Source organism: Candida oxycetoniae (genome assembly GCF_023343755.2).
Source record: "Candida oxycetoniae strain CBS 10844 chromosome Unknown scaffold17, whole genome shotgun sequence".
In the NCBI taxonomy this organism is placed as follows: Eukaryota; Fungi; Ascomycota; class Pichiomycetes; order Serinales; family Debaryomycetaceae; genus Lodderomyces; species Lodderomyces oxycetoniae.
Window position 1 is genome coordinate 34,567 of NW_026055480.1, and position 23,243 is coordinate 57,809.

At 38.6% G+C, this 23,243-nt stretch overlaps 11 protein-coding genes across 11 annotated transcripts; 6 read left to right on the forward strand and 5 right to left on the reverse strand. All coding sequences in view use genetic code 12, as the record gives it.

The window, feature by feature from the left end:
• Nucleotides 1-448: 448 nt before the first annotated feature.
• On the reverse strand, nucleotides 449-1,669 carry HRR25 (serine/threonine protein kinase; the record flags this gene model as incomplete). The annotated part of the gene is made up of 1 exon (XM_049325505.1): nucleotides 449-1,669. The coding sequence occupies one exon, from the start codon at nucleotides 1,667-1,669 to the stop codon at nucleotides 449-451; it is 1,221 nt and encodes a 406-aa protein (XP_049178788.1).
• Nucleotides 1,670-3,039: 1,370 nt separating this feature from the next.
• KGF56_004102 (uncharacterized protein) lies at nucleotides 3,040-3,498 on the reverse strand (the record flags this gene model as incomplete). The annotated part of the gene is made up of 1 exon (XM_049325506.1): nucleotides 3,040-3,498. The coding sequence occupies one exon, from the start codon at nucleotides 3,496-3,498 to the stop codon at nucleotides 3,040-3,042; it is 459 nt and encodes a 152-aa protein (XP_049178789.1).
• A 3,007-nt stretch (nucleotides 3,499-6,505) lies between these two features.
• On the forward strand, nucleotides 6,506-8,059 carry IPL1 (aurora kinase; the record flags this gene model as incomplete). The annotated part of the gene is made up of 1 exon (XM_049325508.1): nucleotides 6,506-8,059. One exon carries the CDS (start codon nucleotides 6,506-6,508, stop codon nucleotides 8,057-8,059), a length of 1,554 nt encoding a protein of 517 aa, XP_049178790.1.
• Nucleotides 8,060-8,269: 210 nt separating this feature from the next.
• On the reverse strand, nucleotides 8,270-10,048 carry KGF56_004104 (deubiquitination module subunit; the record flags this gene model as incomplete). Its single annotated transcript, XM_049325509.1, has 1 exon — nucleotides 8,270-10,048. One exon carries the CDS (start codon nucleotides 10,046-10,048, stop codon nucleotides 8,270-8,272), a length of 1,779 nt encoding a protein of 592 aa, XP_049178791.1.
• A 630-nt stretch (nucleotides 10,049-10,678) lies between these two features.
• Nucleotides 10,679-11,032, forward strand: KGF56_004105 (uncharacterized protein; the record flags this gene model as incomplete). Its single annotated transcript, XM_049325510.1, has 1 exon — nucleotides 10,679-11,032. The coding sequence occupies one exon, from the start codon at nucleotides 10,679-10,681 to the stop codon at nucleotides 11,030-11,032; it is 354 nt and encodes a 117-aa protein (XP_049178792.1).
• A 1,009-nt stretch (nucleotides 11,033-12,041) lies between these two features.
• Nucleotides 12,042-14,264, forward strand: KGF56_004106 (putative tRNA 4-demethylwyosine synthase; the record flags this gene model as incomplete). Its single annotated transcript, XM_049325511.1, has 1 exon — nucleotides 12,042-14,264. One exon carries the CDS (start codon nucleotides 12,042-12,044, stop codon nucleotides 14,262-14,264), a length of 2,223 nt encoding a protein of 740 aa, XP_049178793.1.
• A 557-nt stretch (nucleotides 14,265-14,821) lies between these two features.
• Nucleotides 14,822-16,216, forward strand: ALG2 (GDP-Man:Man(1)GlcNAc(2)-PP-dolichol alpha-1,3-mannosyltransferase; the record flags this gene model as incomplete). Its single annotated transcript, XM_049325512.1, has 1 exon — nucleotides 14,822-16,216. One exon carries the CDS (start codon nucleotides 14,822-14,824, stop codon nucleotides 16,214-16,216), a length of 1,395 nt encoding a protein of 464 aa, XP_049178794.1.
• Nucleotides 16,217-16,310: 94 nt separating this feature from the next.
• Nucleotides 16,311-17,696, reverse strand: KGF56_004108 (uncharacterized protein; the record flags this gene model as incomplete). The annotated part of the gene is made up of 1 exon (XM_049325513.1): nucleotides 16,311-17,696. The coding sequence occupies one exon, from the start codon at nucleotides 17,694-17,696 to the stop codon at nucleotides 16,311-16,313; it is 1,386 nt and encodes a 461-aa protein (XP_049178795.1).
• Nucleotides 17,697-18,651: 955 nt separating this feature from the next.
• SAR1 (Arf family GTPase) lies at nucleotides 18,652-19,334 on the forward strand (the record flags this gene model as incomplete). The annotated part of the gene is made up of 2 exons (XM_049325514.1): nucleotides 18,652-18,670; nucleotides 18,781-19,334. 2 exons carry the CDS (start codon nucleotides 18,652-18,654, stop codon nucleotides 19,332-19,334), a joined length of 573 nt encoding a protein of 190 aa, XP_049178796.1.
• Nucleotides 19,335-19,948: 614 nt separating this feature from the next.
• Nucleotides 19,949-22,153, forward strand: KGF56_004110 (putative GTPase; the record flags this gene model as incomplete). Its single annotated transcript, XM_049325515.1, has 2 exons — nucleotides 19,949-22,009; nucleotides 22,070-22,153. The coding sequence occupies 2 exons, from the start codon at nucleotides 19,949-19,951 to the stop codon at nucleotides 22,151-22,153; spliced, it is 2,145 nt and encodes a 714-aa protein (XP_049178797.1).
• A 193-nt stretch (nucleotides 22,154-22,346) lies between these two features.
• On the reverse strand, nucleotides 22,347-23,000 carry RPL10A (60S ribosomal protein uL1; the record flags this gene model as incomplete). Its single annotated transcript, XM_049325516.1, has 1 exon — nucleotides 22,347-23,000. The coding sequence occupies one exon, from the start codon at nucleotides 22,998-23,000 to the stop codon at nucleotides 22,347-22,349; it is 654 nt and encodes a 217-aa protein (XP_049178798.1).
• Nucleotides 23,001-23,243: the final 243 nt, after the last annotated feature.

Below are 23,243 nucleotides of genomic sequence, written 5' to 3' on the forward strand. Positions count from 1 at the left end.
TATTGGTATATACGGCACATTAACTGGTTAAATTATAGTAATGGTATGAAATCATGATAAGTATAAAGAATAAAAAAATTCATACCTACATCTTTCATCTTGTTAATAGGTCAACCAAAAACCAATATTGAAAAAAAAAATAAGAATAGGAAAGAAAAGAAACACAACATTGAAAACGCCAGCTGGAAAGTATGTTGATATCTAGTTTATATAGGCAAAATCAAATTTATCTTCTTTCTCCTTTGTCCCTCTACTTTGGTGAGGGGTAAAAAAACACAAAACCATGTCTCATCACCTGGACTTTAGATGGTGAAAGACATTCCCTTTTCTCATGGTTACTTTAGCAGCGGGTGCACTTGGTATAATCCCTGATAACACCCCCCCCCCTCTTTTTTCCTTTCTAAAAAAAAATTAGAAATGGATAGTAATAACAGGAGCAATAATGAGTTTAAAGCCATGCTGGATTTCCTTGGTTTTGCTGTTGTTGCTGCTGTTGAGGGATCTTTTGTTTCTCTTGGTAATTGCTTGCATAGTTTTGATTTGGAGTATAGACAGCCTTATTATTTTGGTAACGCTGATCAGCCAATTGTTGCAAAGTCTTTGATTGTTGTTGTTCGTCTTGGTTTTGAATTTGATGTTGTTGAGTCTGTTGTTGTTGTTGTTGTTGTTGAGCTAGTTGTTGAGTTAGTTGTTGTTGTTGTTGTTGTTGTTGAGTTTGTTGTTGTTGAGTTTGATTTTGCTCCCCATCGGCTGCTTTCCCCTGAGCTCTTTGCTTCTCCAATTGAAACTTGTACAAGGTCCAGTCAAATACATAATCATAACGGTAGTTTTCCTTTTTGAACAAATCCCTAAACAATTTCCTCAAATAAGCGTAATCTGGCTTGTCGTCAAATCTCAAGGTCTTGATGTAATCCATATAATCTAAGAATTCCGATGGCAAACCTTTGCACAAGATATTGTTGGGTGTTGTCATCTTTTTCTCCATGATACGATCATATTTTTGTCTTTTTGTAGCAGCTTTCAAGCCTTGCCATGGCAAAGATCCACGACAAAAGTAAATCAAGACATAGCCCAAGCTTTCCAAATCATCTCTTCTGCTTTGTTCGATACCCAAATGAGTGTTTACACTTGCGTATCTAGCGGTTCCTGTCAAGTTTTTGTTTTCTCTATATGGGATATGCAAATGAGTTCTTGGATCACGATATTTTTTAGCTAATCCGAAATCAATGACATTTACTTGAGAACCTCTTCTGCCTATTCCCATAAGGAAGTTATCTGGCTTGATATCACGATGGATAAAACACCTAGCATGGATATACTCAATGCGGCATATTAATTGGTCGGCCAATAGCAAAACGGTTTTGTAGGTGAATTTCCTATTACAATAATTGAACAAATCCTCTAAACTGGGGCCCAACAAGTCAATAACCATTGCATTATAGTCGCATTCTGTGCCATACCATCTTACAAATGGGATGCCGACGCCTCCACTTAGAGCCTTGTAGACCTTTGCTTCATATTCCAATTGTGGATGCTTAGCTTTGGTGTTTTCCAACTTGATGGCAACCTCTTCTCCTGAAATGATATTTGTGCCCAAATAAATGTCACCAAATGATCCCGAGCCAATCTTACGGCCAATACGGTATTTTTTACCGACCCTCAAGTCCATCGTAGCAGCTGGAAACCCCCCTCCCTTTGTTAGACAGCCAAAATCCCTTGTTAAAGCCAGCTAATGTCACTTAAAGACGATTAGTACAGTTTTGTTTGTGTACTAGATGGTATTGCCACTATCGTGTATTCTTGTGTGGCTTGCTATTGTATTAATGTGCTACTGCTGCTGCTGCTGCTGTTTGTGTTGTCTCCTTGTATTATGGTGTTGCTGTTATCTTTTTGATTTGTGCCTACTGTCACACCCATACATATAACACACGACACACTGACTTCTTGACACCTACAACCCTCTCAAACACTAATACACAATGCTTGTTGTTTCTAAAAAAAGTTTTTTTTCTCTTTTGATTTTTTGGCCTTTGTTGTTGAAGAGCTGAAGAGCTGAAGGGTTGAAGGGTTGAAGAGCTAAAGAGGCCATTGGATATGGTGTTGAGCTGTAAGTAGAGGGGCGTATAGGTAGGATGCACAGTAAAGGGCGCTAGTCCTTTACTGTGTAGGTGTAAAGTGTATTCTGTAATATCTTGGTGTAAATAGTGTTGAAACATTGCAAAAACTCGTTAAAGGTATTTGAAGGAATGTAGTAAAAGGGAAATTGTATAGGACTGTAGAGGTATAACGTAGGAGCATGATTTAGGCAGCGGCTAGGTCCAACTCCCAAGTTCACGCTTGTTAGGAGCGTGGAGTTGAGAGTTGGTACTTGCTAGGAGGGTAAACTTGAAAGTTGGTACTTGCTAGGAGGGTAAACTTGAAAGTTGATATTTGCTATGAGGGTGAGTCTAAGAGTTGGTATTTGCTATGAGGGTGAGTCTAAGAGTTGGTATTTGCTATGAGGGTGAATTCAAGATTGGTGCCCACTAGAAGGATTGCCTTCCAAAGATTGCCCTATTACATATACCACATAAAGATGAAAATGCAAAATGCAATCTACACAAAGCTACAAGTAACCAGCAAAGTCTGAATAATATCAGATGGAAGCAAATAACGGAAAAGTCTAGACTTGAAAACATTACTAAACTTGGAGATTTATAAACACTACAAAGTTTAGAACTTTCCATCAGGTTCTGAAACCTCAATCAAGTTCCAACTGCATCAAGTGATGATCAAGATTCCTCTTCTACAAGTGACAATCAAGATTTCTCTTCCACAACAAGCCCCATTGATTAACCTTGATTGTTTCAGTTCCTAATAACAAATTGTAAAAATTATGAATTAATATATGGTATATAAAACTTATAGAAATTATAAAGTACATGCCCAGTTGCCACCTCCTCGTGCTGCTACCCGCTCTAGCATCAAAAGTCCAAAACTCCTTGAAAATTACATATACATATATATGCAAGTTAATATTTCAAAAGTAGTCAAAAACTCCTAAGCTTTCGCAACTACGGGTTTCTTGAACTTGGAAAATAACTTCTTAAAAAAGTCGTGCTTCTTATTGGCTTTTTCAACAGGTGCTGTTTCACCTTCAGCCTCTTCTGCAACTTCAGGAGCATTGGTAGCATCAGCATCAGCATTAGGTTCTGCATCTGCTTCTGCTGCCTCTACGGCTGTGTCTGCGTCTGCGTCTGCTTTTACCGCTGGTGTATCGATACCATCAACATCAAGTGCAACTGGTTCTCCTTCTTCCACAACATCTGCTGGTGCGGTTTCACCTGCCGATGCATCAGCAGCAGCAGTATCATCTGCTGTTGTAGCCTCTGTTGTTGCAGCCTCTTCAGTTTCAGCTGGAGGTTTAGCACCAGCAGCTGCAATTTGTTTATCTAGAGACTCCTTAGAATCGTTTGAAAAAATCTTTGATACTCTCTTAACTCTTTCTTTAATTGTCATAGTGGAATAGAAATTGTTGTGTTAAAGCTTGTGGTTATGGGGTATTAATGGAATATGTTGAATTACGGATTCTGGTCTATTCTATTCTAATCTAATCTAGCTGGATTATCAACACCTGATACAAACTAACTTTTTTTTTCAAGGAAACCCGTGTGCAAGAGTTAAGTTAAAAGATAGGAAACAAAAACAAGTATTAGAAATATTTTGTAAATTGAGAGTTTTCATTTTTTTTGAGGAAACTGCTCCTTTATATATAACGATTTTCATTTTACTCGCCAATCAATATACAAAGTCGAGAACTTGGCTTTAAAGTGTGATGCTCAAAATGTAACAAACTAAAAAAGGACTATTGGTGCCTTCTTGCATTAATGACTTTTTTTTTTTTTTTTTTTTTTTTTTTTTTTTTGTGAGGGGGGGGGGGGGGGGGGGGGGGTTTTTGTGTGATTATTTTTAGCATAGCTTCAAAGCAAGCTCGTGTATGAGTTTGACTCTGTGTCACTTATTTATTGCGACAAATCTACAAAGAGAGTGAGTGAGACTTGAATGAGTGAGAAAGAGTGTGAGACTTGAGTGGGTTTGGCCCTATGGCTTTAGGTTTTAGACTTTTCTTTATCACTACAGCCCGATAAAGTTATAAAAACTTTATTTCGCACCTTGTAACCATTCCAGGTTAAAAATTTTCCTTGTTTTCAATTCATCGTGTAATAAACACTAAACTTTTCCTAAAATCTCGCTACTAAAAGACGACACCACAATAATATTTAGTATTACTTTTCTAATTATTACAATAGTCAACTGTGTAGTAGTTGACCCATAATTATCTTTGTTTCTTTATAGTTGTTACTCAAAGGGAATATAATATTGTTATTATGGGAATATAATATTGTTATTATGGGAATATAATATTGTTATTATGGCAATAATAATACGTGTTAACGCCATTCTAATGTTGTTGTTTTTTTTTTTTTTTTTTTTTTTTTTTTTTTTCATTGTTGACTTGTCAAAATATGGCGATTTAGTCATGCGGTATAAACACATGATAACATAAACTGATAAGTAGAGGTGGTATTTGAAGGGAGTATGTAAATAAAAATTTCTTTTCTACGGGTTTATAGCAACTCTTACCTTGAAGTTTTCAAAGACTTTAGACGATCCCATACGGCTGTGGTTTGTGGCTGGTTTTTTGTTTTTGTCACGCTACCTGTTTTATCACGCGGCTGTACCATGTGACACAAAGGAATCACACGCGCGCAGCCCTTTTACTAAACAAGTAACCAACACAAAAATTGGCACCACAAAATTTGCTGACTAGAGAGAAAGGACGCTATGTTCGTAAACTGGTAAGAAAAGCCGATCGACAGACAGACATTTAACAATAGTAACTGACATTTAACAAAAGTAACTGATTTTTGATAAGCCTGACTTTTGAAAAGACTGACTTTTGATAAGCCTGACTTTTGATAAGCCTGACTTTTGATAAGCCTAACTTTTGATAAGCCACTATCTCGCTCTGGTCGATAGTAGTAACACTTTGTATTTTGATACCTTTGCACTTGAAACATACCTGACTTTTGATAAGACTGACTGCCTTTGATTGACTGCCTTTTAGTGAAATTTACTTTTGCTGACAAGGAGATGACCGAAATGAGCGGGGAGTTGACAGGGAAAAGACTAATGCAACGTGTCACGCATTGCCAAAAAAAGAAAACGACCCAATCAGAACATGCCTTTATGGTTATTTGAACATGTCTTTATGGTTATTTGAACATGCCTTTTTGGTTTTATATGCCTTTATGTGTGTTCGTGGACATTATATTATAAGCATAGACTAGAGATCTTGTAAGACTATTGAATTTTGCAATGCCTACTACCGTCTTTCCCCTCTTGTCTCAGTCTTATTGTCATTCCTTACATCCAGAAAAAAAGAAAAAGCTGTTATAATAATAAATTGTAGCGAAAGAATACAGCACAACCACACAACCACAGTAGTATCAAGATTGCAGATTCTTTCAACTCTAGTTCCTAGAGTTCTTCTCAGACTTTAATAATTTCCACGTAATTTCTTAAATTCATCAAGCAAATCTTGTCATATTCATTAAGCAATCTTATCATATTCATTAAGCAATCTTATCATAAGATTCAACTTTTGAGTATTTCTAGTCAATGCTCCACTATCTCGCTTTGCTCGATAGTGTCGTTTTTCTTTACCTTCTTTTCTCTACAACCAATTAGTCTCTTTAAAATAAAACTTTCCCGTATATTTAAGCTCCTTCACCTTTTAAGCTTAATGTAAATTAACTCGGAAATGATGATGATTTCATATTGAGGATTAAAAACTTGGGCTTAGCCATTTGAGTATATTGTGAAAAATGCAACACACAAGTTTGATTCTTTCTGTTGCACTGCATGGTTATGTTGCATGTTTGGTTTAGTACAATTTCGAGCAAATTTTTGCAAAACTTTGAAATGGCGATACTATCGACACTATCGAGCAGAGCGAGATAGTGGAACACATTAGCTGCCACCTACGTGCAACCGAAAATCAAGGTCAACCCATCCTCACCATTCCTCTACACATATCTCACCATTCCTCTACCCATATCTCCACTACACCTTCAGCCATATCTCCACTACACCTTCAGCCATATCTCCACTACACCTTCAGCCATATCTCCACTACACCTTCAGCCATATCTCCACTACACCTTCAGCCATATCTCCACTACACCTTCAGCCATATCTCCACTACACCTCCACCCATCTCCTTACTACTACTCTTTCCCCCCCTCGGTACAGCCCTCCTTACCAACTCCAGTTGCACGGTTCCCTTTTAAACGGCTGCGAAAAGGTCGTGCACAGTAAACCAATTTGAAAAACAAACAAAAGCGAGATTCAGATTTGGCATTCTTTTCACCATCATCCATCATTATCAAACCACTTTTACATGCAATAGAACTGAATATTCCCCTTCAATTGACCCCCTTTTGTTGCCGGAGGTAAATGGAGAATGTCTAGTCTACCATATATGCGATTATCGCAGGAAAAAAAAGAAAGAAAGCCCTTAGCAAGAGTTTCTAACTCGTCAACTAATATTAATAACAGTTTCAATACTTCATCTACAAATGAGTTCAAAGTGCATAAACCAGTGAAGGAAAAACTGCAAAGTGGCTCCCACTATTATCAGAAAAACAAGGAAAACTATAGCAATAGTTCAACAAGGAGAAAATCAAGGGTTAAGGATGTTTCGGCTGCTACTCATCAAGCAACTGCAGCGACCCCTCGATCTATACCCAAACACTCTTCATCGTTATCGCCTCATTCTTTTACCAGGACCCTGCATTACCAACAATCACGCGTGTTGCTGAAAGTATCCTCATCTTTATCTTCTTCGCCATTTGTCGAATCTCCTAGAAGTAGTGACCACAATCAACCAATACTACATCTCAAAACAGCTAGCAAGATCAATACTCCTGCAAGACAATTGAACAATCCCCAGAAACAACTGCAAACACAGCAGTCTCACAAAGCATCTACCACTGCTACTGTCACTGCCACTGCTACTACCAATACAATCTCCACTATCCAGCTACAGCCACCTATTCCATCATTTGAAGATTTTGAAATAGGTCGCACATTAGGTAAGGGGAAAATCGGCCAAGTCTACCTAGCAAAACACCTCCCAAGTGACCACCTCGTTGCTCTTAAAATTATGAACAAGAAACTAATAATGAAACACGGAATAGAACGCAATTTCCGTCGTGAAGTAGAGATTCAACTGCAATTAAATCATGAAAATATAACTCGCTTGTACACTTGGTTCCATGATTCAATAAATGTATATTTGGTCTTGGAATATAGCATAGGTGGAGAACTATACAATTTACTTAAATCTCGAAAAAGATTCACTAATCAACTAGCCAGTTGTTATATTTATCAAATCACCCATGCATTATCATACATCCACCAACGAGGAATCATTCATCGAGATTTGAAACCGGAAAATATCATGGTTTCAAAAAATAACTCGGTTGTGAAATTAAGTGATTTTGGATGGAGTGCGTATACTCATACCCATATTCCCAACCTTAATCCAGCTGCTTCTGCTTCTGCTTCTGCTTCTGCTGCTTCTGCTTCTGCTTCTGCTTCTGCTTCTGCCGCCACCACTATCACAGCATCTCCTTCTTCATTGGTTGCAACCCCACCTCCTTCCGCCACTTTTGCAAACAGGAGAAACACATTCTGCGGAACAATAGACTACCTACCGCCAGAGATGATTGAGAAACAGCCCCATGACAAAGCGGTAGATATATGGGCAATGGGAGTACTCATTTATGAGTTCCTTGTTGGAAAGCCGCCATTTGAAGAAATCGACGCACTGGCAACTTATAGACGTATAGTTCGAGTTGATTTGAAGTTTCCAAAATGGATTGATCCTGATGCAAGGGATTTGATTATTAAATTGTTGAGAAAAAGACCAAGTGAGAGATTGCTGTTGAATGAAGTATTTCGACATCCTTGGATTTTGAAGAATAAATGTCATTGGCCAAAAATCGAAACATAAAGGTGAACATTAGAGGAGAAGAAAATAATATAGATGAGTGTGTTTGTTTTCATTTAGTACACATACTAAGAAGGAGTTTAAGTAATGTTTAACAAACAATCGTCAATACCTTCTCTAAACCAATAACCTTAAAAAAAAAATACAAATATAAATCCGCTCGCTCGCTCGCTCGCTCCCACACCCCCTCCTCACGCCTCATCGCTTTCTTTCTTACTGCTGTTGTTGCTGTTGCTGAGCCTGAAGTTGTCTCTGTCTCATCAACATCTGCTGCTGTTGGTGTAATTGCTGTGCATGCTGCTGTTGTTGCTGTTGATGCTGTTGTTGTTGATACTTCATAAACTGTTGCTGGAAAGTCTGTTGTTGCAAATTGTTGTGTTGAGCGGTCATCAAAATAGCTTTAGAAGGTGCTCGAACTTGATACATTTCTCCAGGAATAGCACTAAACAGTTGTGTTTGAGAATCCAGTTGAGGATTCAATGGCGCATCCACATTAATCAACGCACATCTTCCTTGTAACCCACCAATTGAACCCGATATTGCTTGATTAGCCAATGTTTGCTCTCCCGCATTCTGTTGCCCCTGTTGTTGTTGTTGTTGTTGCTGTTGCTGCTGTTGCTGTTGCTGTTGCTGTTGTTGCTGCTGTGAGTGTTGAGCAGATATAATCAATGCATTCGCGTAAAATTCTCTAGCTTGTAAAAACCGATGCCGATACCTCACAGGCACTATGATCTTACGCTCTAAGGGAATAGGATTGTTTTTTGATAATCCTTCCAACACCAAATGAGTTTCTTCATCTGGATCTAATATTTTATTGGCATTACTCATACTCGTATCCATACCATCATCGTTAAATGCTGCATTCTCCCTTCTCTGTGCCAAGAGAGCATTGTTTTGTGCAATTTTCGCTTGATTCCTTTTTTGGTACTGCTGCAATAAGACATCGTATGGTGCAGACCGACCCAAAACTGCACGTTTGGCTCCCATTGAATGTGTCTTGCATGTAAGTGAACGCGCACAAAGTCCTCCCAGGGGTAATGCTACACCGCACTGTTTTTCAACGTCCACTGGTCCCTTTGGTTTCGCTAATTGTTTTGCCTTTTGTTGTAAAAGGTGTTGTTGTTGCTGTTGCTGCTGTTGTAGTTGTAGTTGCTGTTGTTGTAGTTGCTGCTGCTGTTGTTGTTGTTGTTGTTGTTGCTGCTGCTGCTGTTGTAGTTGTTGTTGTTGCTGCTGCTGCTGTTGTTGTTGTTGCTGTTGTTGAGATGTTGGTGCAATGGATAAGACTTGAGCGTTTTGATTTGAGTTTTTCTTGTTCTTCTTGATTGTTCTTTCCAAACCACCCGATGCTGCAGCGGCTGCCGCTGCCGCCGCCACTGCATTAGCTGCTTCTTTCTCCTTTTGCGCTTGAGATTTTTTATACTTTTTCTTGGGTTTCGCAGCACCGCCATTTGCAGCAGCGGCAGCGGCAGCAGTAGCAGAGTTTTCAATCTCCGATGTACTACCATTAGGCACCGGTGTGTTATTTCTCGAACTATCAACTGACGATGAAGCATCCAAGTCTGCACCCAAAGCTCCGCCTCTTCCTCTTTTCCTCTTATTGACTACCGACCCAGTACTACTGCTGTTAGTATTATTGTTATTGTTGCCGTTGTTTTGCAAAGCAATTTCAGCTTGCTCTTGTTGTCTCTTGTGCTTCATTTCTACACAACGTCGATAATGCAGCCGTAAACTCGATATTCCGATTGGTCGCTGACAAGACTTGCAGATCTTATAGCTCACAGGCTGTGATAAACGCGACTGGTTAGGATTTAAGCTTTCAAGAAAGCACTCTTTTTGATTAGGGTCACTATCGATGTTTCTAATGATATCGACTTTTTTATCTAAGTAATTACCAAATTCCTTCCAGATTACTGATTTGGGTAAACCTGGCGATTTGATTAATGAATTTACTTGCGATAATGTAATGATTTTACAGCTTAAGTCTGTTGACATATTCCCTCTGATCTTGAGTCAAAACTCTTTCTGTCTTGATAGACTAAATTTTCGTTGTTTGTTGGATAATGGGTTTTTTTTCGTTTGGCACAGATTAGAACCAGATTTTTGTTTTCCGTGCAAGATTCCGCTTGACAAATAAACATAGACCAGACCAGACCAGACCGGATTAATACCCCAATTGAGCTCTGACAATTCTCCACGAGGAGCGCCACCAAAGAGTCCACCAAAGAGTCCACCAAGCTCTTATCACCAATCTTTTAACCACCAAGCTCTTACCACTAGACCTTCTACCACCTGTGTGCGTGCTACCAGCAAGTGTATTACCAGCAAGTGTGTTACCAGCAAGTGTGTTTACCGGCGAGTATCTTTAAGCAAGTGCTATACCACTTCGATCTTTCCGAAATCGACGATTGCCCCTCCTTGGTCTAATTCCTCGAGTTGAGAGCCTTGCTTATCAACCTTCCTCAGCTAAACTTGCGCTTTTACAGTTCCGGTGTTTTTTTTTTTTTTTATTTGTTTTTTTTTTTGCCTTTTCATTTTTTCTCTTTCTCTTTGAGAATTTGGATTGTTAAAGTTATCACTATATTCGAAAGCATTCATTGAGAAGGTTAATAGAGGGGATATATCATGCTTAGGAGGGATGCAACTACAATTAAGTTATCACCAGAGGATATACTTGCTTATGATGAGTATGTAGAGCAAAGAAAGCATCAACAGGAGCAGCAAGAGCAGCAGCGTGGATTTGGTAAGCATTTGGATACGACGAATAATCTGCAAAGTCAATCAACAACAAATGTTACTTTTCAAAACCAATTTCGCAACACTGGCAATTTCAGCTCTTCTAATATTTTGCAGGAGCAAATGGGTCATCTGTATAGCAATGAAGGTGGCAATGAAATTGTGCCCGAGTATAATAATTCCACTGTACTGGAATGTCAAACGAGATCAAAAAATGAAAGAATTGGCGTTGTTCCGAGGTGATAATACCCACTATCAACCGACACTATCGAGCAGAGCGAGATAGTGGAGCCACACTCGATAACTGCCCACTATCGAGCGACACTATCGAGCGACACTATCGAGCGACACTATCGAGCAGAGCGAGATAGTGGAGCCACACTCGATAACTGCCCACTATCGAGCGACACTATCGAGCAGAGCGACACTATCTCGCTCTGCTTGCAGATGAGGACTGTTTCATTAGATTACTAGCTTGAGAGGAAATTATCTGACAAACGGGTTTTGTTGCCATTACAAGGCAATAAACATACTTCATTTCTGGGATTATGAAGCAATGTATTGACAAGGTAAAGCATCGCTTTTCACTTTCAACCAACTTATTGGTTTATTGGTTTACTTTACCATGCTAATAGTATCTCATAACAAATGATAGATACAACAAGAGACCCGAGAGATAGTGGAGAACTCTCTTCATCTACACTCTCTATAGACTATCTCGCTTTGTCCGATAGTCTACTGACTAGCTCCACAGTCAATGCTCCACTATCTCGCTTTGCCCGAAAGTCTACTGACTAGCTCCACAGTCAATGCTCCACAGTCAATGCTCCACTATCTCGCTTTGCTTGATAGTTCCAGCCCAAGGAAAACAGGCTTGGGCCGTTTACACTTGTTAGCTTATCATATCACGTGATATAATTTACCCGCTGACAATAATTTTTTTTTTTTTTTGCTTTGGCTTAAGAATATTCCATTCCCCATACCTTCCAATAATTTGAATAAAACTTCAATGCAACAGTATCCTACCGTGAGATCATGCGCATATGATAGCCTGATACATACCTCCATTTCCATCCAGAAGACGGTGATTATTAATGTACTGTTTATGAGTGGTTGAGTAGTTTGGTTAGATTGTTTATTTCACACGACCTTTTTAACTGAAAAAAAAAATTGCCTAAATTTTTCATTGCATATCTCATTAAGTTTAGGCAAAGGATACTCATTAAAGGTACAAAGTAGTTTCTATAAGGAGATGGGTTCAGGGAATATCCTTTTGATAGCATGTAGCGTGATATATCTACTAAATGGGGGAAGATGGTCTATCACGTTAGGTGCGTTTGTCTTGTCGTATTTGTACAAGTTGGAGCAAAAAGCATCATTTAACAAGGTTGTAGCAGTACAAGATCAAGCTAAAGTCAAAGTTTTTCCTAAGAAATCTCCAATCTATGAAGTCGACTTTACATCGTCTACATTTACGGCACCCCCGCCTACACAGTTTCCCAAACAAGTTCGTACGCGAGCCAAAAGATCGCCAAAAATCATCAAGGCAAATAAGCCCGTTTCATCAAATAAGTCGATTTTAACCAAACCAAAACAAGTTGATTTAAAAGAAGCTCAAATTTATATATTCTATACAACCTTGACTGGAACATCACTAAGGATAGCCAAGAAATTGCATGAAAAATTGCTATTGTTAGACTTGAAGCTTACGCCGAAATTACTAAGTCTCGATGATGATGTCGATGATCTTGAAAAGTATTTCTTAAAAACACCAAATGACAATATTGGTACAAGAAACATATACCTTTTGATACTACCTTCTTATGATACAGATTCGCCCATAGATTATTTCTTGGAACATTTAATAGATACATATCAAGATTTCCGAGTTGATAAGTACCCACTTTGTTCATTGCTTGGATTTGCTGTTCTTGGGCTAGGAGATAGTGAAAGTTGGGGTGGCGACAAATTTTGTCAGCAGGCGAAGCTAGCAGATAAATGGTTGGGGAAACTAGGTGGCAGAAGACTATACCCAATGGGCACTGTTTGTACAAAATATGAAGGAGAACCAAAAGCTCAAGAATGGATCCAAAACCTTGCACAGTTATTAGTTGATGAAAGTGAACCATTTTACATAGATGAGAATGGTGTTGCTGCTGCTGCTGAAAATGACGATGATAGTGATAGTGATAATGAGGTAAATAGCGACGATGCAGACACTTTGGTCGATGTCGAAGATATGGGTAGTATTATGCGTAAAAGTGGTCAGAGATCAGCTCCAGCAATGGAAGCTAAACAAATGGTGGCCAAAGACTCGCCAACTTTTAAATCGCTAACGAAACAAGGATATACAATAGTTGGGTCCCACTCTGGTGTCAAGATCTGTAGATGGACCAAGGCGGCATTACGAGGTAGAGGATCATGTTATAAGTTTGCCTTTTATGGTATCAAAAGTCATTTATGTATGGAGACAACACCCTCCTTGGCGTGTTCCAACAAGTGTGTCTTTTGCTGGAGACACGGAACTAACCCTGTTGCCAAGCTGAATTGGAGATGGGAAGTAGATCCGCCCGAAAAAGTAATGGAGGGAGCATTGCAAGGTCATTACCAAAAAATCAAACAAATGAGAGGCGTGCCCGGTATACAAATGGACCGTTTTCAAGAAGCTTTCCAAGTGAAACACTGTGCTTTGTCGTTAGTTGGCGAGCCTATTTTTTACCCACATATCAACGAATTTGTTACCATGCTTCATAAGCAACATATTAGCTCATTTTTGGTGTGTAATGCACAGCATCCCGATAATTTAGCCAAACTAGCAAAAGTGACTCAATTATACGTGAGTATTGATGCACCTACCAAAACCGATTTGAGGAAAATTGATCGCCCTTTGAATAGTGATTTTTGGGAACGATTGATGTCGTGTTTGGACATTTTGAGAACTGTGCAATCACACCAACGTACTGTATTTAGGTTAACCTTGGTCAAAGGGTTCAACATGTCAGATATCGAAAGTTATGCCGATATGGTGGAACGAGCCAACCCTTCACAAATAGAAATCAAAGGTGCGACGTTTTGTGGATCACTGAATGGTAATGGGAACCCGCTTACAATGCAGAATATTCCTTTTTATCAAGAGTGTAAAGAATTTGTTGAGAACTTGAATACGGAATTAAGAAAACGTGGGTTGGGATACGATATTGCGGCCGAGCATGCGCATTCTTGTTGTATATTGGTTGCTCATGAGAAATTCAAGATCAACAATCAATGGCACACCCATATTGACTATCCTCGATTCTTTGAATTGTTAGAAAGTGGTCGAGATTTTGTTGATATTGATTATATTAAGCCTACTCCAGATTGGGCCGTTTGGGGCTCAAAGGAAGCTGGTTTCAACCCTGTGGATACTAGATGGGATAGAAAAGCTGAGAAATTGAAGAATAAGCTCGCTAGAGAAGAAAAAAAAGTGGCTGAGTGACACTATTGAGCAGCACTGACTAGTGATACTATCGAGCAGCACTGAGTTTCGATACTATTGACACTATCTGGCTCTGCTCGATAGTGGAGCACTGAGGGTCGATACTATTGACACTATCTCGCTCTGCTCGATAATGAAGCACTGAGTTTCGATACTATTGACACTATCTCGCTCTGCTCGATAGTGGAGCACTGAGGGTCGATACTATTGACACTATCTCGCTCTGCTCGATAATGAAGCACTGAGTTTCGATACTATTGACACTATCTCGCTCTGCTCGATAGTGGAGCAGCACTGATTCTCATGAGCCTCTCACCCCCCCTCCTTATTGCTTCCCCATTCTTTGCTTGTTTGTAGAAGGAGATACAAGGTCCTTTTTTTACGCGTAATGTTGAACTTTCTCTTTTTTGTCGTTCTATGCAACTCGTGCGCGATGCGCAATACAAGAAAGGAAAATAAAACAATAACCTTTAGAAACATTCTTTTGAACAAACAGGGTAGGAACAGATCAAGGGAAGAGGACAAAGCCTTTAGCGCGTTGAGTTTATTTGAGAAAGATGACTGGGAAAATTAGGCTGAAGCGTATAGCTTTTATTCACCCAGATTTGGGTATAGGAGGTGCTGAGAGACTTGTGGTTGATGCTGCTGTAGGGCTACAAGAGTTGGGAAGTGAAGTAACCATTTATACCTCGCATTGTGACTTGAGTCATTGTTTCGACGAGGTGGCATCGGGTCAATTGAAAGTCAAAGTGTATGGGGATTTCTTACCGACACAAATACGGAAACGTTTCCACATTTTATTTGCCATAATGAGACAATTTTATTTGACTCTTGTATTGATTTTCTCGGGAGAAATCAACAAGGTTGATTATTTCATAGTGGATCAATTGTCGTTTTGTATTCCGCTTTTGAATTTATTCAGTAGCGATACTTGCCGGATTTTGTTTTATTGTCATTTCCCAGACCAATTATTGACCAAGAGGAACGGATGGGTCAAGAGTCTATACCGTGTCCCATTTGATTTTATAGAGGAAGCATCTACTGGCTGTGCTGACCAGATTGTGGTGAATTCGAATTTCACCAAGAAAATTTTCCACGATACGTTTAAGAACTTAACTCAAGTAGATCCTGGGGTTATCTACCCTTGTGTCAATGCAAGTTTGAGCACTATTGAAATAACCGAGTCAGATGAAGAAGTTTGCAATTTTTTCAAAAATTCAAGATATTTTTTGTCAATAAATAGATTTGAAAGAAGTAAAGAAATTGAACTTGCAATCAAGGCCTTTGCCAAACTGAAGAGAATACTTCCAGGTAAACCAAGGCTAGTAATTGCTGGTGGGTATGATTCCCGAGTCGTTGAGAATGTTGAATACCTAAAAGAATTAACTCAGCTATGTGATGAGTTGAAATTGACAAACTTTACAGTAAGGGGAAAGCTTATTATCATGCCTCCATCAACAGATGTGTTGTTTCTTCCAAGTATCAGAACGTCGCTCAAAAATTCATTATTGAAAAATGCTGAGCTCTTATTGTATACTCCAGGTAGAGAACATTTCGGAATCGTTCCTGTTGAAAGTATGCAGTTCAAGACTCCGGTATTGGCCAGAAACTTTGGTGGTCCTTTAGAAACAGTTGTTCATTTTGATGGAACCAATATCGATGAAGCTACCGGGTTTGTTGAACTGGGAGACTATGAAAAATGGGCAAAGATAATGATTAAATATTTCAACGAAACAAGTGAACAAATTAAGAAAGAGTTGGGTAATAATGGATATAAACGGGCCATGAAGAAATTTTCAAGAATCGAAACAAGCAATGAATTTGCAATAAACTTACAGCATGCTTCAAAAAGCGCAAAGAAAAACACCATATCTATATGGATTTTGTTCATTATCCCAGTTATTATTAGTATCGTTATTGCATTTATCACATATAGAATTCTACTTGTATAAGAAACGAAATAAATAAAAAATGGAAATAAATAAAAAAAATAGGAACAAGTTGTTGTTGTTGTTGTTGTTGTTGTTGTTGTTGTTGTTGTTGTTGTTACCTTTTAAAGATATCCTTGATTGCTTGCCATAAATGAAGTCTTGTGTCAATGTCTTTATTTACATGAATTTCAGGTGCACCACTCTTGAAAGTCAAATCTTTGAACATTGCTGAAACATGTCCATTGTTATTACTGTTATCTACCAATTTAGATTTGCCTTTGGCTTTATGCACCAAGTACCATTTTTCAACCAAGCTGGGGAATTGCTCCAACGTTCTCCAATAAGATTCCTTAATCTCTTTGTCCCCATTGAGTTTAAGCTTATGGCCACTCGCACTTGGACATTGTAGATTATAATGGCGCACTTGTGAATTTATCAATTTAATCTTTGATTCAATGAATTTTAGGTCGACATTGGGAAGTTTATTCTCGTTGGAATATGTAATTTTCGTGATGTTCTTTTCGTAGAAAGTCAAAATCTCATTGATTGTAGTGGCCTGGTTTATTGGATTGCTCATTACCGAATCGTTCAATATCCATTTAAACCACATTTCATCAAGATTTTGCCTAAAACTAGCCACAGCTTTGTTCAAAGATTGTTGAGCTTCAATCCATGGCGGAAGGACTTCTTGTTTTTTCAATATCTGATTCATGAAATAATTGGTATCGGTACAATTTTTTAAATGACTAGTAGTCAAGGGCATACCACGAACAGCTGACATTTCAGGATCATCGAATTTCCCCGTCTGTTGGTTGATTGAAGCATTGATCTTGTTGCTAGCTATACTACCAACAGCATCAATTGAAGATGCAACCAAACCTGAATTATTTAGTAACATTGAAGGACCCAATAATCTTTCTTTATACAATTCTCGAAATCTTGCTTCCTCCTTTCCCCTTTTGTTGACTTTATAATCTAAGCTCATGTCTTTTGCAAGAGATAACCTATCGTTTGCAGTTACTACTCGTCTCTTGGCTTTAAAAGTGCTCATTGGATCATTCACAGGTTTAGGCACCAGATCAATGATCATCCTTAGATTAGCATCATAAGTCGACTCTTTGCCGTGCCAGGGTTTAGAATTGTAAATATCTCTTGCATGTTTATTGGTGGATAATAGTGGCTCGTTCTTTATGTATGCTTGTGCTTGTTCGAAATCCATCTGGTTATCATTATAAGAGCCATAATCATATTTCGTGAGAATAGCCTGTACTGAAGGATCCGCTTTTGATAGTAGTTTTGTAGAAGTAGCCAGCTGTGATTGAATCTTTTCTTCTAGTATAAGCTTCATTCTCTCAACTATTGCCGAATTTACATCTTCAACGGGAATGGATTGGTTCTGAGACAGAAACTCCTTTCCCCTTGTATTTGAAGTCTTGCATCTTCTACAACACCAACATAGCCGCAGATATCGATAAATACGAAAAGACTCTAGTGCAAACATTTGTTCTATAAAAGAAGAATCGAAATGATATCGATACTATCGAGTAGAACGAGATAGTATCGATAGTGTACTACTAGGGGTCGATAGTGTTGCTGCTAGGGGTCAACAGTGTGCTGCGAAGTGTCGATAGTGTGCTGCGAAGTGTTGATAGTGTGCTGCGAAGTGTCGATAGTATTGCTGCTAAGTATTGATAGTGTGCTGCTAAGTGACGATAGTGTTGCTACTAAGTGTTTCTCTCGCTTCGCTCGTTAGTGTCGATAGTGTCGATAGTGTTGCTACTAAGTGTTTCTTCACTATCTCGCTTCGCTCGATAGTGTCGATAGTGTCGAAAGTGTCGAAAGTGTCGCTAGTGTCACTAGTCAGTGCTGCTCCACTATCTCGCTTCGCTCGTTAGTGTCGATAGTGTTGCTACTAAGTGTTTCTCCACTATCTCGCTTCGCTCGATAGTGTCGATAGTGTTGATAGTGTCGATAGTGTCGAAAAAAAATCTTGATTAATTTTTTGCAACTCTTTGATAATAACCGATTTGACAATGGCTTACTATCCAAATGGCCACTCCTTTGGAAATGGCCACCCTCTTGGTATAGTAGAGGTGGTAGACAAAGAGATGGACACAAATTAAAATTTTTTTTTTAAAAAAAATCACAATGCGTTAAATCAACAATCGTATCCTATTCATGCATCAAAAACAAACATGATGCATAGACGACCACTACCACCACTTGGCTCCCCTTGATGGTAGGTGGTGAAGTTTGGTGATGTTTCTATATCCTGCATATACCTATTTCCTAAAAGGGTAAGTGTTTAATTTTGTTTGGCGTGTAAATTTTCTTTATTTTCCGTTGAAAAATTAAAGAGCGAGAACACTTTTTTTATTAAACAAGTCATCTGATTAGAGATAATACCCATAGTTTCTCTAGTATAAAAGGATTTTTGTTTTGAATAGTCCAAAAGGATGTGGATCTTTGATTGGTGTATGTATCTATCTATGGTTGTTTTTTTTTTGAGAAGCCACTTTGCTGCGGCGACGGCAGCTGTGAATGAGGAGGTGGGATAACTAACGCTTGTTTTTTTTTTTTTATAGTTCAAGATATATTAGCCTCATTGGGGTTATGGAACAAGCATGCCAAATTGTTATTTCTCGGCTTGGATAACGCTGGTAAAACAACTTTACTACACATGTTGAAAAACGATAGATTGGCCACTTTACAGCCAACTTTGCATCCTACCTCGGAAGAATTGGCCATTGGGTCAGTTAGGTTTACAACATTTGACTTGGGTGGACACCAGCAGGCAAGAAGGTTATGGAAGGACTATTTCCCCGAGGTAAATGGTATTGTTTTCTTAGTTGATGCTGCTGATCCCGAAAGATTTGCTGAGTCCAAAGCAGAGTTGGAAAGTTTGTTCAGAATCGAAGAGTTAAGTCAAGTGCCATTTGTAATTTTGGGTAATAAGATAGATGTGCCTACTGCAGTTGGCGAAATGGAATTGAAAAACGCTTTAGGTTTGTACAATACCACTGGTAAAGATACAGGCAAATTACCAGAAGGAACTAGACCAATTGAAGTGTTTATGGTCTCTGTTGTTATGAGATCCGGGTACGGAGAAGCCTTTAAATGGTTGTCACAATATATTTGAAAGAAAAGCAAAGATGGACCTAGGAGGTTTTTTTTTAGAAAACAAAAAAAGAAACAAAGTCTGTGACCAACTTCATATAAAATGTATGATAAAGTAATGAATTGAATGTCTTTGTATTGAAAAAAAGAAAAATAAGCTCCTTTTTCTTGACGACATGTAGAAATGGGGAAACGTGTAGTTTGAGAACAAAGGATTATTTCAATCAACTCGCCAACATTGGAATGAACACGCTGCAAACCAATAAAGCTGATTTATAAGTCCTACAAGCCATCCAAAAATGTTACCATGTAAATGTGAATGTGTAGCACACAAGTTGTCCCTCTTCTTTTGCCTATAATTATTAACTATTAACCACCATCACCATCATTATCAACTTTCTTCCTTATATAAAACATGGGGGTGGGGGGCGGGTGCAATATTTGATGATTTATCGTCACGTGATCACATACTTTGCCTTTTTTTTTTTTTTTTTTTTTTTTCTCGCACTGAATTTTTTTCTTTTTGCAGTTAAGTCATCTCATCTCATCTCTACTCTACTCTACTCTACTCCACTCCCATTTTTGTACATTAGATAGAGCTTTTTTGCTACTTGTAGACTAAAATTGGTAAGGAAAATGAGTGATAATAATAAAGGGCTGCTTCACCCGGAACAGAAGAAATGGAAAGCGCCAAAAGGGCCAAAACCTGTGCACCATAAGAATAAGAATGTCATGGGGTTAGGACGAAGCATAGCAAACCAACGATCTAAAGAGAACCAAATACAATATTTGCCAGATGGTGAGATGCGATTTACTACAGATAAAAGAGACCCGAATTGGGTTAAATTGAGGTCGGTTACTCAGGAAAACTCTTTAGATGAGTTTTTAAACACGGCACAGTTGGCAGACACTGATTTTAGTGCCGAAAGAAGTCAACAAGTTAAAATTATTAAAGTTGGTAACAACTCTATAGTCAGTACCACCGGACTATTGACCACTGACGAAATGCTAAAGATGAGACAAAAGCATGCGATGTTTGAAAATAAGTTGACTATACCGAAGCGTCCCCATTGGACAAAACTGCAAAGTAAATTGGAAATTGAAAGACAAGAAAACTTGGCATTTTTAGAATGGCGAAGACAGTTGGCAAGTTTGACTGAGAATAACGACTTGTTGTTAACACCATTTGAGAGAAATTTGGAAGTTTGGAGACAATTGTGGAGGGTAGTGGAAAGATGTGATTTGATCGTACAGATTGTTGATGCTAGGAATCCTTTATTTTTTAGATCAATCGATTTGGAGAGATATGTTGATGGGTTCAATGATGTGAATGACTCAAACCACCAAAAGAGTAACCTCTTGCTAGTTAACAAGGCCGATTTGTTAACGCGAGATCAACGAGTTGCATGGGCCGAATACTTCAAAGCAAAAGGTATCAACTATGTATTTTTCTCAGCTGCCGCAGCTAATGAGCTTTTAGCGAAAGAAAAAGAGGAGCTAGAGCAACTTGAGCAAGAACAGAGGGAAGGACAAGTATTGTTAAATAATGGCGCAGAAACCGGTAACGATGATGATAATGATGATGATGTTGTTGTTGATGATGAAATTAATTTAGATAATGATGACGAATCGATAAGAATATTGAAGATTGAAGAATTGGAACACTTGTTTATGGATTCAGCACCCAAATTCCAACAAGATTCAGAACATCCGGAGCACTCACGTCGGAAATTACAAATAGGATTAGTTGGGTATCCTAATGTTGGTAAATCATCGACTATAAATGCGTTGATTGGGTCGAAAAAAGTCTCTGTCTCGTCAACACCAGGAAAGACCAAGCATTTCCAAACACTACATCTCACACCCGAAGTTATACTCTGCGATTGCCCTGGTTTAGTATTTCCCAATTTTGCCTACACAAATGCCGAATTAGTGTGCAATGGAGTTTTGCCAATTGATCAACTACGTGAACATATCCCTCCAGTAGCGTTAGTTTGTCAGCGTATACCTAAGTTCTTTCTCGAAGCAGTCTATGGTATTCACATCCCTATACAAAAAATCGAAGATGGTGGTAATGGAGAATACCCGACCGCTCGTGAATTGTTGAATGCATACGCGCGAGCTCGGGGGTATATGACTCAGGGTTTTGGTTCAGCTGATGAACCAAGAGCCGCAAGATACATTTTGAAGGACTATGTCAATGGTAAATTGCTTTTCGTGAATCCTGCACCCATGTTGAGTGCTGATGGAGAATGGGAATTGCTCAACTTACAGCGACTGAGAGACTTTAATCGTGAACTATACACTTTGCATCACTTACCTGAATCAAGACAACATCAAATCATTCATGCAATGAAGGCGAGAAACATTCCTGTAGATGAATTTGATTTGAAGAAGGATTTATCAAAGTTGAATTTTTCAATGCACATTGGTGCTGGTGGAGAAAAAAGTAAAGAAGAAGTAGAAGGAGAAGAAGAACAACAACACGGTAAAAGCGAAGCAAAGACGTTATTCTATGGCGGTAACCAAGCAAGACTAGAAAGTGCTGGTGATGAGTTAGATGAAGAGTTTTTTGCATTGAATAATGTTGAAGGGAAAATGAATACACCATTCCATAAAAAGACCATCTCCCTACCTACAAAATCTGATAAAAAGCATAATAAGAAGAACAAAAAAGAGGCCAAGAAAGTGAGAGTTGTTGGATATTGATTGATATATAGATGTTATTTAGAAGGACTTGAATAACACACCGCACAGTACGGCGTTGCTACTGCTACTGCTACTGCTGCTACTGCTGCCGCTGCTGCTGGTGCCGCCGGTGCCGCCGCCTTTTGCCCTTGAGAAACAGTCCTGTAGATATACATCCTTCTCTCGAAAGAATATACTTTCTTACAAATAGGTCGCATTCTCTCTACATCACATTGCACATCAAAATATATCAACATACATTTGAAAATGGGTGGGGGGAGGGGAGAAAAAAGGAAAACCCAATTTATTAATCTAAAAAAACTATAGATATTCTAGGTTTTTAGACTTAATAGATTCTGAATGAAGGTCCCATAGTTGACTTGATAACTAATGAACCAACATTTTGCCAGTTCTTCTTCAACAATGAAACCAAAAAGTTAGCAGCCATCATGATTTGGTTGACCAAAACGTCTTCATCCATCTCAACGTTACCAACGGCAACAGCCAAACACAAGACTTTTTTCAATTGGAACTTGATGGTTGATCTAACATCAGTGACCTTTGAGTACAAGTCATCATTGTGTGATACAGGAGTTGGGAACTTACCTGCTTTAGATAAAGTAGGACCCAACAATCTTGGGATTTGTTTGATCAAAACTTCAGAAGCAATAAAAGCATTGTACTTTTTAGCCAATTTCTTGATCAACTTCTTGTTCTTGTTCAATTTTTTCAAGTCGTCAACGGACATAGCATCGACACCCAAGGATTTAGCTCTATCGACATCAAAAGCATCACCAAATATACACAAGGTCATGTTTGGTCTTGGGACTTGAGGTAATTTCAAAGTACCAGAGAAACGCTTGTCTCTTTGAGGGTCATAGTTTTTCAAACCAACTTGTAACTCAACAGTTTCTAAAAAGTTTCTCTTTTTAGTTTCGTTGGAGTGTTCCAATAACTTCTTGACGTTTTCTCTAACGTGAGAGGATGTGATTTTAGACATTTTTGCTTGCTATGTGTTCGTCTCCCAAATAAAGAAAAAAAAATAAGAGAATTCCTATTTGGTAGGTGTAAATGATTCGACGAGGATAAGGAGGAAAGAAAAAGAAAGGGAAGCCTAATCACCTTTGGTGGGCCGAAAGATAGCCAGGTTTTGAAAAATTTTGAGCGTCGCTGCCGCTCGGCGCGATGACATACGCTACCAATTGCGATTCAAATTTTCTCCTTCGTATATTAGATAGCGTCA